This window comes from Ranitomeya variabilis, chromosome 1 (assembly GCF_051348905.1).
Source record: "Ranitomeya variabilis isolate aRanVar5 chromosome 1, aRanVar5.hap1, whole genome shotgun sequence".
Lineage (NCBI taxonomy): Eukaryota > Metazoa > Chordata > Amphibia > Anura > Dendrobatidae > Ranitomeya > Ranitomeya variabilis.
Genome location: NC_135232.1, coordinates 256,889,735 through 256,904,467, shown reverse-complemented (window position 1 = coordinate 256,904,467; position 14,733 = coordinate 256,889,735). Strand labels below are relative to the sequence as shown.

The 14,733-nt window shown below is 43.4% G+C and overlaps 1 protein-coding gene across 4 annotated transcripts; it reads left to right on the top strand.

Annotated features, from left to right (window-relative positions):
* Window positions 1–1,902: 1,902 nt before the first annotated feature.
* On the top strand, window positions 1,903–14,286 carry PGAM5 (PGAM family member 5, mitochondrial serine/threonine protein phosphatase). Of its 4 annotated transcripts, none has more exons than XM_077293373.1 (6): window positions 1,903–2,164; window positions 6,471–6,649; window positions 8,456–8,581; window positions 10,047–10,135; window positions 10,469–10,599; window positions 12,192–14,286. In XM_077293373.1, exons 1-6 carry the CDS (start codon window positions 2,019–2,021, stop codon window positions 12,340–12,342), a joined length of 822 nt encoding a protein of 273 aa, XP_077149488.1. In that variant the 5' UTR covers window positions 1,903–2,018; the 3' UTR covers window positions 12,343–14,286. The 4 variants fall into 4 exon arrangements, with proteins under 4 accessions (XP_077149488.1, XP_077149489.1, XP_077149487.1 ...); XM_077293374.1 differs by having other exon boundaries at window positions 1,912–1,982; window positions 10,466–10,599; XM_077293372.1 differs by having other exon boundaries at window positions 1,914–2,164; window positions 10,466–10,599.
* Window positions 14,287–14,733: the final 447 nt, after the last annotated feature.

The window sequence follows — 14,733 nt, the reverse complement described above, 5'->3', positions numbered from 1 at the left end:
CGTACCGGATGTCCGCTGCCTGGAAGTAACCCTTGACTCTGCCCTGTCCTTCAAAGCGCACATCCAAGCTCTCTCCACCTCCTGTCGCCTCCAGCTCAAAAATATCTCCAGAATCCGTCCTTTCCTCAACCGTCAATCTACTAAAATGCTTGTGCATGCCCGTATCATCTCCCGCCTTGACTACTGCCACATCCTTTTCTGTGGCCTCCCTGCTAACACCCTTGCACCTCTCCAGTCCATCCTTAACTCTGCTGCCCGACTAATTCATCTCTCTCCTCGCTACTCCTCCGCTTCCCCCCTCTGCAAATCTCTTCACTGGCTCCCATTCCCTTAGCGTATCCAGTTCAAATTACTAATACTGACCTTCAAAGCCATCCATAACCTGTCTCCTCCATATATCTCTGGACTAATCTCCCGATATCTTCCCTCACGTCATCTCCGGTCCTCCCAAGACCTCCTTCTCTCCACACTTATCCGCTCCTCACCCAACCGTCTCCAAGACTTCTCCAGAATATCCCCCATCCTCTGGAATTCTTTGCTCCAACACATCCGCCCATCAACCACATTCGGATTCTTCATACGAACCTGAAAACCCACCTCTTCAGGAAAGCCTACAGCCTGCACTGACCCGGCTGCCTCCTCACCACTACTGAAGCTACCACCTCACCAACACTGGAGCTCCTACCATCCTCAACCTATTGTCTCCATCCCCACCATCCTGTAGAATGTAAGCCCGCAAGGGCAGGGTCCTCACCCCTCTGTATCAGTCTGTCATTGTTAGTATGTTTACTGTAAGTGATATCTGTAATTTGTATGTAACCACTTCTCATGTACAGCACCATGGAATCAATGATGCTATATAAATAAATAATAATAATCAGGTCATGTCTTTTAAGGCCACATTCACATGTTCAGTATTTGTAAGCCAAAACCAGGAGTGGAACAATCAGAGGAAAAGTATAACAGAAAGAAACACGTCACCACTTCTGGATTTATCACCACCTCCAGGTTTCGTCTTATAAATACTGAGGTAAAATAGTGACCAAATACTCAACGTGTGAACGTGGCCTAACTGCCTGACATTTTTGAAACCCAAAGTGAATAAAAATAATATATATAAAAAACCTGAGTATATGAACATCAAAGCTGTTTTTCAATAAGTCTTTCAAGCATTTAATGAGGGATTTTTCATGTTTGTTTGTTTTTTTAGAGAACCCGCTCCAAAAATCTCTTGAAAAAAAACAAAACCCTCCATGTGCATATATCCTAAGGAGATTTGCAGCCTGTCATTATATGCCAGGAATGTATCTCTGTAATATCTATACTATAATATGCTGTCCAGAAAATTCAATGGAAAAACAGCCTGTGTACCTGACCTGTGTATCTGACCTGTGTGAACTTTCTTTTCTGACGTTCGCAATGATTTTGTCAGGTTAGATTATTTTTACTCTTCATACCACACAGAAAAGGTTGCCGACGCCATTGGAGGAAATGCAGATGTGAAATCCACTGATGTCAAATGGTTTTTTGGGGGCGGATACTGTTAAGACATGGCAGAGGAGTCCTAAGACGTTTTCTAGTGCAATAATTTGGGAAGAGAACGTCTGGGGGACGGACGTTGCAGACCCCTTTGTTGCAGTGTGGTGGGTTAATAAGGCCCTCTTGATAGGGCTACTGTGCACTAAGGTGCTTGAGTCCCCAATCCTATAACTGGTGGCGCCATCTGGTGGTCAGAACTTTCGCAGCAGTCATTCCCCAGTGCGTTGCAGGTGCTGTAAGCGCCACAGCTAGACTTGCCCCTCTGCCTGTGACAATGCTCGGTCTCCGGGACGGAGGAATTCCGCCATTATTTCAATAACCAATCTCAATATCTATTGTCTGTATCCCGGAAGCTCACGCCCGAAGGCCAGAACTACATTTCCCACAATGCCTATGGGCTCAGCTGGCTCTGGTGGGCGGAGTCGTAGGAGCAGCCTTGTGTAGTGCGTTATGTGTGTCCGTTCATTCGTGTTTTGACGATGTATCTACGTAGAGTTTTAATAGGCGGATCTGCCGCCGCCACCGCCGCAATCTTTGCAGCAGTAGCAGTAGGGAAAAACGGAGGAGACGCTACTCTGTCGGTGCCTGCAGCAGCAACCGGGCGATGGGATCGAAACTGGGATCGGTGAGGCTGCTTGTGCGCATGTGCAGCCTTCATTGGCTGCTGTAACACAGGATGTGAGCTGCCGATGTGTGTGTATGATGCAAGGAGGGCTACACATGTAACCTCCATGTATGAGACCACCGTAAGTGCCAGGTGTAGGAGGGCTGTGCATGTAACCTCTATGTGTGAGACCACCATAAGTGCCAGGGGTAGGGGCAGCACATGTAACCTCAATGTGTGAGACCACAAGTGCCAGGGGTAGGGGGCTGCACATGTAACCTCAATGTGTGAGACCACCATAAGTGCCAGGTATAGGAGGGCTGTACATGTAACCCCTATGTGTGAGACCACAAGTGCCAGGGGTAGGGGGCAGCACATGTAACCTCTATGTGTGAGACCACCATAAGTGCCAGGTGTAGGAGGGCTGCACATTTAACCTCTATGTGTGAGACCACCATAAGTGCCAGGTGTAGGAGGGCTGCACATGTAACCTCCATATATGAGACCACCATAAGTGCCAGGTGTAGGAGGGCTGCACATGTAACCTCAATGTGTGAGACCACCATAAGTGCCAGGTGTAGGAGGGCTGCACAAGTAACCTCTATGTATGAGACCACCATAAGTGCCAGGTGTAGGAGGGCTGCACATGTAACCTCTATGTGTGAGACCACAAGTGCCAGGGGTAGGATGGCTGCACATGTAACCTCTATGTGTGAGACCACCATAAGTGCCAGGTGTAGGAGGGCAGCACATGTAACCTCCATATATGAGACCACCATAAGTGCCAGGTGTAGGAGGGCTGCACATGTAACCTCAATGTGTGAGACCACCATAAGTGCCAAGTGTAGGAGGGCTGCACATGTAACATCTCTGTATGAGACCACCATAAGTGCCAGGTGTAGGGGGCTGCACATGTACCCTCTCTGTATGAGACCATTATAAGTGCCAGGTGTAGGGGGCAGCACATGTAACCTCTATGTGTGAGACCACCATAAGTGCCAGGTGTAGGGGGCAGCACATGTAACCTCTATGTGTGAGACCACCATAAGTGCCAGGTATAGGAGGGCTGTACATGTAACCCCTATGTGTGAGACCACAAGTGCCAGGGGTAGGGGGCAGCACATGTAACCTCAATGTGTGAGACCACCATAAGTGCCAGGTGTAGGAGGGCTGCACAAGTAACCTCTATGTATGAGACCACCATAAGTGCCAGGTGTAGGAGGGCTGCACATGTAACCCCTATGTGTGAGACCACAAGTGCCAGGGGTAGGATGGCTGCACATGTAACCTCTATGTGTGAGACCACCATAAGTGCCAGGTGTAGGAGGGCAGCACATGTAACCTCCATATATGAGACCACCATAAGTGCCAGGTGTAGGAGGGCTGCACATGTAACCTCAATGTGTGAGACCACCATAAGTGCCAAGTGTAGGAGGGCTGCACATGTAACATCTCTGTATGAGACCACCATAAGTGCCAGGTGTAGGGGGCTGCACATGTACCCTCTCTGTATGAGACCATCATAAGTGCCAGGTGTAGGGGGCAGCACATGTAACCTCTATGTGTGAGACCACCATAAGTGCCAGGTGTAGGGGGCAGCACATGTAACCTCCATGTATGAGACCACCATAAGTGCCAGGTGTAGGAGGGCTGCACATGTAACCTCTGTGTGAGACCACCATAAGTGCCAGGTGTAGGAGGGCTGTACATGTAACCTCTTTGTGTGAGACCACAATAAGTGCCAGGTGTAGGAGGGCTGCACATTTAACCTCTTTGTGTGAGACCACCATAAGTGCCATGTGTAGGAGGGCTGCACATGTAACCTCTATGTATGAGACCACCATAAGTGCCAGGTGTAGGGGGCAGCACATGTAACTACCATAAGTGCCAGGGGTAGGAGGGCAGCACATGTAACCTCTCTGATGCCACCATAAGCTCCAGGTGTAGGGGGCAGCACATATCTCTCTGTATGATGCCATCATAAGCTCCAGGTGTAGGGGGCAGCACATGTAACCTCTCTGTATGATGCCACCATAAGCTCCAGGTGTAGGGGGCAGCACATGTAACCTCTCTGATGCCACTATAAGCTCCTGGTGTAGGGGGCAGCACATGTAACCTCTCTGATGCCACTATAAGCTCCTGGTGTAGGGGGCAGCACATGTACCGTCTCTGTATGATGCCACCATAAGCTCCAGGTGTAGGGGGCAGCACATATCTCTCTGTATGATGCCATCATAAGCTCCAGGTGTAGGGGGCAGCACATGTAACATCTCTGTATGATGCCACCATAAGCTCCAGGTGTAGGGGGCAGCACATGTAACCTCTCTGTATGATGCCACCATAAGCTCCAGGTGTAGGGGGCAGCACATGTAACCTCTCTGATGCCACTATAAGCTCCTGGTGTAGGGGGCAGCACATGTAACCTCTCTGTATGATGCCACTATAAGCTCCTGGTGTAGGGGGCAGCACATGTAACCTCTCTGTATGATGCCACCATAAGCTCCAGGTGTAGGGGGCAGCACATGTAACCTCTCTGATGCCACTATAAGCTCCTGGTGTAGGGGGCAGCACATGTAACCTCTCTGTATGATGCCACCATAAGCTCCTGGTGTAGGGGGCAGCACATGTAACCTCTCTGTATGATGCCACCATAAGCTCCAGGTGTAGGGGGCAGCACATATCTCTCTGTATGATGCCACTATAAGCTCCAGATGTAGGGGGGTTAGCACATGTAACCTCCATGTGGACTAGGTGAAATGTAATATTTATTGGAGTCTTCCACTTTTACCAGTCTCATCATTTGTTTTCCAATGAATAGTTTTGCAATTGTCTAATATGTTGAGGTGTCCATTCCTCCCGGTTTTCATTCTCTCGGCAATAACTGAATGAAGAAGCAATTCTGAACTAATGAATGATACAGTTACAGGATCATTTACTCGGAACACGTCCTAAAATGAATTAAAATAGTTTTATTAGTTCTTCCATGGTGGTGTTATATGCATTTTCAGCCGTATTGATGGCTTTAGTTTTTATAGTCATTATGATCCTAGTGGAATATTTTCAAGGTATTACACCCTTAGGTCTTGAAGACATCCATAATATTGGCTTTTAAAGGGAACCTGTCTCCTGATTCATGCTGCCCGAACTTTGAGCAGCAGGATTCTGAGCCTGGCGATGTGAATGCAGCCTTTAGGGGATGTGTACACGTAACAATTTGTTGCAGAAAATTCCTGAAGAAAACCGGACATTTTCTGCAAGAAAACCGCATGCGTTTTTTTTACCTTGTTTTTTCGTGTTTTTTCTTGAGCTTTCCCAATGCATTATATAGCGGGCAAAACGCGAAAAAACCCGCAAAATTACGGTAATGAACATGCTGCGTTTTTTACTGCGATATGTTTTTTTCGCGGAAAAAAATGCATCATGTGCACAAAAATTGCAGAATGCATTCTAAATGATAGGATGCATATGTATGCGTTTTATATGCGTTTTTATAGCGAAAAAATTGAAAAAAACGCAAGGTGTGCACACAGCCTTAAGGTTTTTCTCTGAAACGCTCCACATAAGAGTTAATCTAGTTTGAAGGTCTGCGCTCCGCTCTGGGGGATTGCCCGTTCTCTCCATAAGTACACATATTAGACCTGTCAGCCAGTGAGCGAGGTGTGGGGAGAAGCTGACCGGGGGCTGCGCTGGACTAGCATTGTTCCTGCCTATACTTCCCAACTTGATCGTCAAACTATATGTTCTCGAAAACGCCAGAACATGCGGTTTGGGCATCCTGACAGGTTCCTATTGAAACCGACCTTTCATCATCCTGTGTTTCTATGTCGAAAGGACAAGTCCGCCCTGCTATTGGCAAAAATGGTACAAAACGTTTTGCATCTTGGGTACTAAAAACTATAAGTGTATTCATAAGGAAAGCCTTCCCCCCACCCTCTTTTCAGTGATTGACAGGCTGCTGTCTATTAAAAGTACACAGTAGGAAGCCATTAGTCACCGCCAGGAGGGTCGAGAGTGACGGGGGAGCGCTCTTGCCATGGAAACGCCAGACACAAACTATGGATTCTCTGATCACTTCTACTACCCAAGCTGCACTGTACTTTTATTATGTGGCATTTTGTCTTAATAGTATCTCTAATCCAGTGATCCATGCTCAACTACTGCTCTATTCAGTGTCTATGTGCCTGGCAGAGACCGCTATTGTGCTTCGCTATTTTCGGTAGTCTCATTGACAATGGAGGGTCGGCTGAGCATGTGTACATCTCCATTCAAGATGGGATCCCTTGTAATCTTTAATTTAGTATATGAATATTTTTGTTATATTTTATAGTCGAGAGCCAATGTCTCTGGTCAATTTGAGCAAGATCAATGGTGAATCGGGAGAGGAGGAGCTCAATTTGCATCTGACTAAGCACAAGGCAAAAGCCACTCGTCACATCTTCCTTATAAGACATTCACAATACAAACTGGAAGGCAAGACCGATGCGGACAGGGTTCTTACCTCCCTCGGTTAGTATGTTGATATATAGCTAAAATACACTTCTATCTGTAACGGCATATGGCTTTTGCCCCACATTTCTTATGTCTGGTACTTTGGATCTCTACAAAGAAAGGTATCATTTTTGAGGGACAAGTTTCTCTACAGCATATCACTACTTTCATTAAAATGTGCTAAGTTCCCTTTAATGGTGCAGACAACCTTTAAGAAATGTAAAAGTGTAAGAATTAATATAGGATTACAATGTTGGCACATAGAAGATGCCAAATATTGAGAACACATTTCACCTAAAGGGGTATTCCCATCTCCAAGATCCTATCCCAATATATAGTAGGTGTAATAATAATAATATCAGCAAATACCTCCAATTAGAAATGTAGTATAGTTCTTCTGATTCGCTAAGTCTTTCCTCATGTGCAGGTATTGCAGGACCTTAGGTATATGGTTACGACCACTAACAACTAGCTAACTGTCACTGTCATTGGTCGTAACCATGGATACGTAAAGGTCCTGCAATGCCTGCACATGAGGAAAGAGACATCGAGAATAAGAAAAACTATACTACATTTCTAATTGGAGGTATTTGATATTATTATTACGCCTACTACATATTAAGATAGGATCTTGGAGATGGGAACACCCCTTTAAAGCATCACATCCATTTTTTTATTTTTTTTTTAATTTTTACTGCTGGAGTGGTGCAACTAATGTAAGTTGTCTGCCCCTAGTCTTATACTTAGCAGCCGTCATCTTTATCTGTTATTGGTGCCGCTCTTCTCCAGGTTGTGACCTGCTGGATCGCTCAGTGTTTGCTGGGCGGACCGTAAATCACTACTCAATATAAGTCTATGAGAGCCAGAACGAGCTTGTGACGGTTACCTCTGACTTATGGACAGTGAGAAATTGCACTCACAATATTGCGGATTGGGACCGGAGCGGCTCCAGGAGCAGTTGAAGACGGTAGCTGATAAGTATAAGACTAGGGGCAGGGAACTTGGATTAATGGCACCACTCCAGCACTGAAATAGAAAACAGTCCCTGGAGTGGTGCTTTAATGCAGGTGGGTCACAATAAAAACTGTACTTTTTACTTATTGGATTTCTTAAACGTTAAAGCTGTTGTACTTACGTTGAAAAAAAATCCATGTTGGAGTGTCTGTACTTCCTGCCTAATAGTACAGTAAGGTTTTTTTTTTTAGGAGCCCTGCTATACCGACACTCTGACAAATACTATCGAGTACACCAGCCATATGCAGTTTGAGATTATTTTAATAATAAATGTAGATGTGGTATGACATTTGTCGACAGATTGGCTTTAAGGCTAGTTTCACACTAGCGTTAACTGCAATACGTCGCAAATGCGTCGTTTTGCCGAAAATACGCATCCAGCAAAAGTTCTTGCTGGATACGTTTTTTCGTCATAGACTAACATTAGCGACGCATTAGCGACGCATTGCAAAACGTCGCGTCCGTTTTGCGACGCTTGGGCGTGTGTTAGCGGACCGTCGGGAAAAAAAAACGTTACATGTAACGTTTTTTGCTCCCGACGGTCCGCTTTTTCCGACCGCGCATGCGCGGCCGGAACTCCGCCCCCACCTCCCCGCACTTCCCCGCACCTCACAATGGGGCAGCGGATGCGTGGGAAAAATGCATCCGCTGCCCCCGTTGTGCGGCGGAGACCACGCTAGCGTCGGGAACGGCGGCCCGACGCACAGCGACGGGTTGTTCCCGATGCTAGTGTGAAAGTAGCCTTAACTTGATGGCCTACGAGAAAGGAAAGCTGTTGACCGTACATTGCTGATTTTGTTTTCTGCGCAGGTCGTGAACAGGCTGAGCTGACTGGGCAGCGGTTATCAAATCTAGGATTTAAATACAGCCAAATAGTTCATTCATCTATGACTAGAGCCAAAGAGACAATGGAAATTATCAGCAAATACCTGCCAGGTAAGCATAGCAGTGATTGTTGTTATATAGCTTACTCTTCTGAATTGAAGCGTTTATTCAGAATCTTTCACTTCTGCATCAAGAGATGAGAAACGCTGTGGTAATGCCATTTCAATACGTACAGTCATTCTGTCCCCTTTTCAGAAAAGCATCCCAAAAAGTAGGATGCTTGCTCCCACCATGCTTCACTGTTGGGGTGGTGTTCTTGCAGTTGTACTCATCCTTCTTCCTCCAAATATGGCAAGTGGAGTTGATACCAAAAAGTTCTATTTTAGTTTCATCTGACCTTCTCTCATGCCTTCTCTGGATTATCCAGATGGTCATTGGCAAGTTTCACACTGGCCCAGACATGGCATGTGCTGGCGTGAGCAGAGAGACCTTGCGTGCCCTGCAGGATTTTAATCCATGACAGTGTAGTGTGTTACTAATGGTAATATTTGAGACTGTGTTCCCAGCTCTCTTTAGGTCATTGACAAGGTCCTTCTGTGTTGTTCTGGGCTGATTCCTGACCTTTCTCAGAATGATCCTTACCCCATGAGACAAGTTCTTGCATGGCGCCCCAGACCAAAGAAGATTGACAGTTATCTTGTGTTTCTTCCATTTTCTAATAATTGAGCCAATAGTTGTTGCCTTCTCACGAAGCTGCTTGTCTATTGTCCTGTAGCCCATATCAGCCTTGTGCAGGTGTATAACTTTGATATTGGTGTCCTTAAACAGCGCTTCGGTCTTGGCCATGGTGGAAAGGTTGGAGTGTGATTATGTGTACAGGTGTCTTTTATATAAGTAATGAGTTCAATTAATACAGGTAATGAGTGCAGAGTAGGAAGGCTTCTTAAAGAAAAATTAACACGTCTGTGAGAGTCAGAATTGTTGCTGATTAGTAGGTGATCAAATACTTAATTCATGCAATAAAATGCAATTTAATTATGTAAAAATCATACAATGTGATTTTTCTGGATTTTTTTTTTTTTAAGATTCAGTCTCACAGTTGAAGCGTACCTACAATAAAAATTACAGACCTCTCCATTCTTTGTAGGTTGGAAAACTTGCAAAATCGAGTGTATCAAATACTTATTTTCCCCACTGTAGTTTTTTATTTTTTTTTATTTTGCACTGATATGTTCTATATTAACTTGCTACAATTGAAGTGTATGATTTTTTTTATTTTAGAGTCAAACCTAATCTCCACACTCGCTAATACTTCTCTGTATAAATATTTCCATCTTGTCTGTGCATTGTTCATTAATTCAGTCCTTCAGTTATTACCTAGTGACACTAACTCGACCCCAGCAACCCCAATATTAGAGGTCAAGTTGAGTTTATGTATCAAGTGGCAGAGGAAAGTTAGTTTAAATCTAATCTCTCCTTAATTTGTGTCCTATACTTCCTCTTGTTCCTTGCTTATTTCATTTTTTTTTTTTTTACATATTTATCTTTTATTTTTTGTTCTGCTCAACATCTACAGGTGTGCAAAAATCTAGCTCTGACTTACTTCGTGAAGGAGCTCCCATTAGGCCCGATCCCCCGGTCTGTCACTGGAAACCAGATGTTGAGGTGGGAGGTGTCCTCCATTTCAATATGGATATTTCATAAGTATTGGGGTACTCTGAAGGTTTTGTATGGTTTAATTTCCTGGTGGGAGACAAGAAGTTGTTGCTACATTTTGTGATTCTTGGTTTTCATGCACAAGACGTTGGGGTACTATGGAGTATCACTATGTATGGTGTATGGTGCCCAGAGCAGTATGTCGGAGATATTCTCCCATATACGCCATTCCATGTGAATCCAGTGGGTGTCCAATTCTGACTGTTCCATAGTACGTCTTTATGGAGTTGTACTATGTGTCCATTACGATACGGCCACTGACCATGTTGATGTCTCCAGCAGTATTATGAAGATGGACCCCGCATTGAGGCTGCATTCAGGAATTACATTCACCGAGCTGAACCGAAACAAGAAGAGGATAGTTATGAGATCATTATTTGCCATGCTAACGTCATACGTTATATTGTGTGCAGGTAACAACGCATTTAATTTTGTGTGTAAATATATATTTTTGGGGTAAAAAAATAAAGATTCCCCAAATAGCCCAGGTATTAAGGGCTTAAAATGAAGGTTCTGGATTTGCTGCATTTATCAACATGAAGGAAGTTAAGATTTATCTATTGTATTGTAAATCTCTGAAATACTTCCTTCCTACCTCCATTTTTGGGTTTTAAGAGTTCTGCACACTGTCATTGAATAGGAAACTCTGGTTGCATCTAAGGGGTAAAGATTTGTCCTGATCAAGTGATGGACATACGGCTGCAGGACTTCTTATAGAACTCAGACCTGGGAACTGTGCTATAACTTGGTCGTACATTCGGTAGCTATCCTGATGGACATTACAGTGCCACGATTGTTGTTAAAAGGAACCTGACCGCTGATGTGTGCTGCCCGATACTGGTCAGCATGTAACAGAGGCTGGTTGCAGGAGACTGGAACAGTGCCAGTGTGGGGACCACATGTCCATCTAGAGAGATCTGTGTCAGGTCAACCGGGATTTGCCATAGCAGATATCTCTGGAACATCACCGACGTGTTGAGTAATCTGTTTTTAGAAATTTCACCGAGCTTTGCCAAACTTTTCTTAATAAAATCATGTGCAAATTACATGTGTTTTTATTGCATTTCTGCTGCATCTTGTTCAAGGCTATGCGGGAAATGTGCAAGTGAAAGACATAACTCACTGCAAGAAAAATTGACATGGTCCGGATTTTAAAAACACACATCAGGTCAATTTCTGTGTTGGTTAAAAAAAAAAAAAAAAAAGCACTCGTCTCATCCACTTCGCTGCAACTGTAATATGCTGTGGTTTTTTGTGCACAAAATTATGCAACAGTAAAAACGTACCAAATGGTCATTGTGGGAACTTGGCCTATAAGACTAATAATTAATCTAGAAAGTCTTTTGGGGAAAACAATGTACATTTTTATCCTATGGTAAATAAGCCTTGTGTGATGAAATATCAGTAGCTCTTGATAGTAACTTCCTGCCAGCAACAAACCTGCCATATGTGTTTTGGCGCTTTATGGATGAATTCAGACTGAATATTCCAGCGATACGATGTGGAAATTAAGCTTTAGGCTACGTTCCCACGATGAGTATTTGGTGCAGATTTTACTATGTAAATTAGGTTATTTGCATTTTTAAAAATTTTTTTAACCGTGCAGTTTTTGTATGTCATGTTTTAAATAAAACTGCTTTATTTTTTATACTTCCTGGTATTTGGATTTGACAAAAGGTTGATACATTCATGTTGGAATTACATGCCACTTTGGAAACGCAGTAAATGCGCATATGTATCTTTTACCTGCTGATTTTCTGCATATAATACAATTTTATGGGGAAAATCACACATCGCATGTCAGTTTATGCAGTGTTATGGGAAAAAAAACAACCATAACATTGGGCATGAGGTTTCTAGAAGTCCCATCCACTGCGTTTTGGCACAGTGAAAATACACATAGTCAAAAACTTATCGTGGGAACTTAACCTTGGCTCAGTTCTACTAAACTCACTTTCTGGGAGCCTTAATGTGCTGTACTTGTCCTGTTTTTGTTTCTGCACAGGGCCTTGCAGCTGCCCCCTGAAGCCTGGCTCCGCATGTCACTAAACAATGGCAGCATTACTTATTTGGTGGTCCGTCCCAGTGGGAATGTCTCTTTGAGGATGCTTGGTGACTCTGGCTTTATGCCTCCAGAAAAAATCAGCCGAACATAAGGACGACAGCGTCTGTGCAATCCAGCCTCTCACTGCCTGCTGTGAAGCTACCGGGACGAGATCTAATGCTGCATTATGTGTGACCAGCAACCCACTCTCTGTGCCTTCACCAGGGTTTCACAACAAGAATTTTTAATTGGGGGGTGTTTGAAAAGGTGGGCTGTCCTACAATTGGAAGACATGAAAAATAATGGCTCGCTTGGCAGATAGCAGATGCCTGTGATTTTAGGCATTAAGGATGTTTTTAGTTGTATTATTCCAGTTATATCTGTAAACCAATAAGTAGTCTATGGGACAACTGTAAAGAAAAGTCCTGTATAACAAGGAAGGTGCATGGTTCTTGTAGTTTAACGTGCTGTTCTTATCCCACAATATTTTTTGTATGAAGAATAGGGATGCAGTATTGATATTATGCTTTTATCATGAGTGCAGGAAAGCATTGTCACTTTTCCAAAAGAACAAAACGATAACGCCACATGTAGATCTAACATACAGGACACTAAATGCGGAGGTGACAAACACGGGTTCTGCTTTTACAAATACATCATGTTTGTAATTTGCTTTTGGATAGAAGAATAAGGTCGCATGTATCAAGCTGTGTTACAGATTTGTAATAATGTGCTCTGGACTTTAGACCACGAGGTCGTGCCTACATTTGGTAGAATAGGACACAAGCTTGCATTCTAGCCGGTGTCTGTAGACATAACAATGCCTGAGTGAATACATGCACTTTTGATTAATGAATAAACAAACTCCGTTATTGCTATACATGTAAAAGACATGAGGTAGTTAACTTTTTTTTTTTTTAATCAAAAAAGCGAAAAAGCCATCCAACCACGACAAGGTGACCTCAATTGGATGATCCCTAGCTCTAGTGACTCGCCTCTCCATGCTCCCAGATGGGCCTCAAATGAAAAAGGGGAGAGATAGGAACCAGGCTTAGCTCGTAATAGAAACTTCCTGGGATGAGATAAGGGTGCACATCCTGGGAAAGCCTCCCCCCACCACATAATACAAAGCAAACTAAACATGATTGATTGGCCCTAGAATATCCCTTTAAGGAAGGCTGTATTCACTCAGCTATGTAAACAGACATTTTGGGCACATAAAATGGGATTTAATCCGGCTAGGAAAGCAGAGGTCTTCTCTAAAGGCTTTACTACTTGGATGACCCCTTTTACTACTGATATTTTAGATGTAATACTTGAAGCCACCAGGATTTCTATATATTGTGCTTGTTTAATTTCATTTGGAACAAAGGTTAACAGGGGCATAAAATCAGAACTTTATCAAACTAACTGGCCTCCGTCATATAGTGACTCCACGTAGGAGTCATGTGTTTTGTGCCAAAATGGTTACATGTGAGCTAAATAGGAGACATTTTGAATTTTTGTTAAAGGGACTCTGGCACTTAATTTTTGCCATCTAATTTGAGAGCCTCATAATGTAGAGAAACAGATCCTGATTCCAGTGATGTTACTCATTGGGTTTCATAGTGTAGTTTTGATAAAATCACTGTTTTCTTAGATTTTCACTAGAGGACTAGTAAACCTTCTGCCAGGTAGTCAAACATATTCATGTGCTGTATGTAACCCAGCCCCATCACTGATTGGCAGCTTTTTGCCCATGTACACAATCAGTGATGGGAAAGGTTATACAGAGCTCATCGTTCAGCGAACTGGTAGATCTGCAGCAGATAAAACTGTGATTTTATTGAAGTGACGGTGAGCAATCCAGTAAGTAACACAACACTGGAATTAGGGTCTCTGCCTCTACAGCATACTGTTCTCACATGGTGGAGTACAACTTGGTGACAGATTCCCTTTTAAACCTTTACCCGTATTGTCTCTCATTCATTTGACTGTGCAGCCCGGTTACTTTGGTATGACTTGTAAAACTGGTTAATAGAATTTTTTAAATTAAAATCTGTGTTTGTATATTTTACCATGTTTTGATTTATTGCACTATTGTAACAATTAAGCATATCTCTGAGGTACTCTGCATGTTCAGCAAAGGCGCCAGCAACATACAAACTTATCCAAAAAATTCCATTCTCCTAATTGGAGGTTAGAAAAAACTGGCCCTGTAACATCTCCAGTCGATTTTTTTTATTATGTATGGGGATGACATATGTTGGGATCTCTTCCCAATGTATACCTTTATGTAAAACAGGAACACATGAGCCGTGCACACAGTGAACAAGCCTGTAGAGACATGTTCACACCACCAAGGGACTTGAAAACACAAAAAAGCACAGTAAAACCAAAAACACTCTGTTGCAAAAAAAAATCACAGTAAACAGCAAGTGCTAGTAAAAAAATGGAAAAAACAGGGTATTTGGTTGATACGTTTTTTTGCAAAAAATGTATACTAAGCCGCTCTACCAAACAT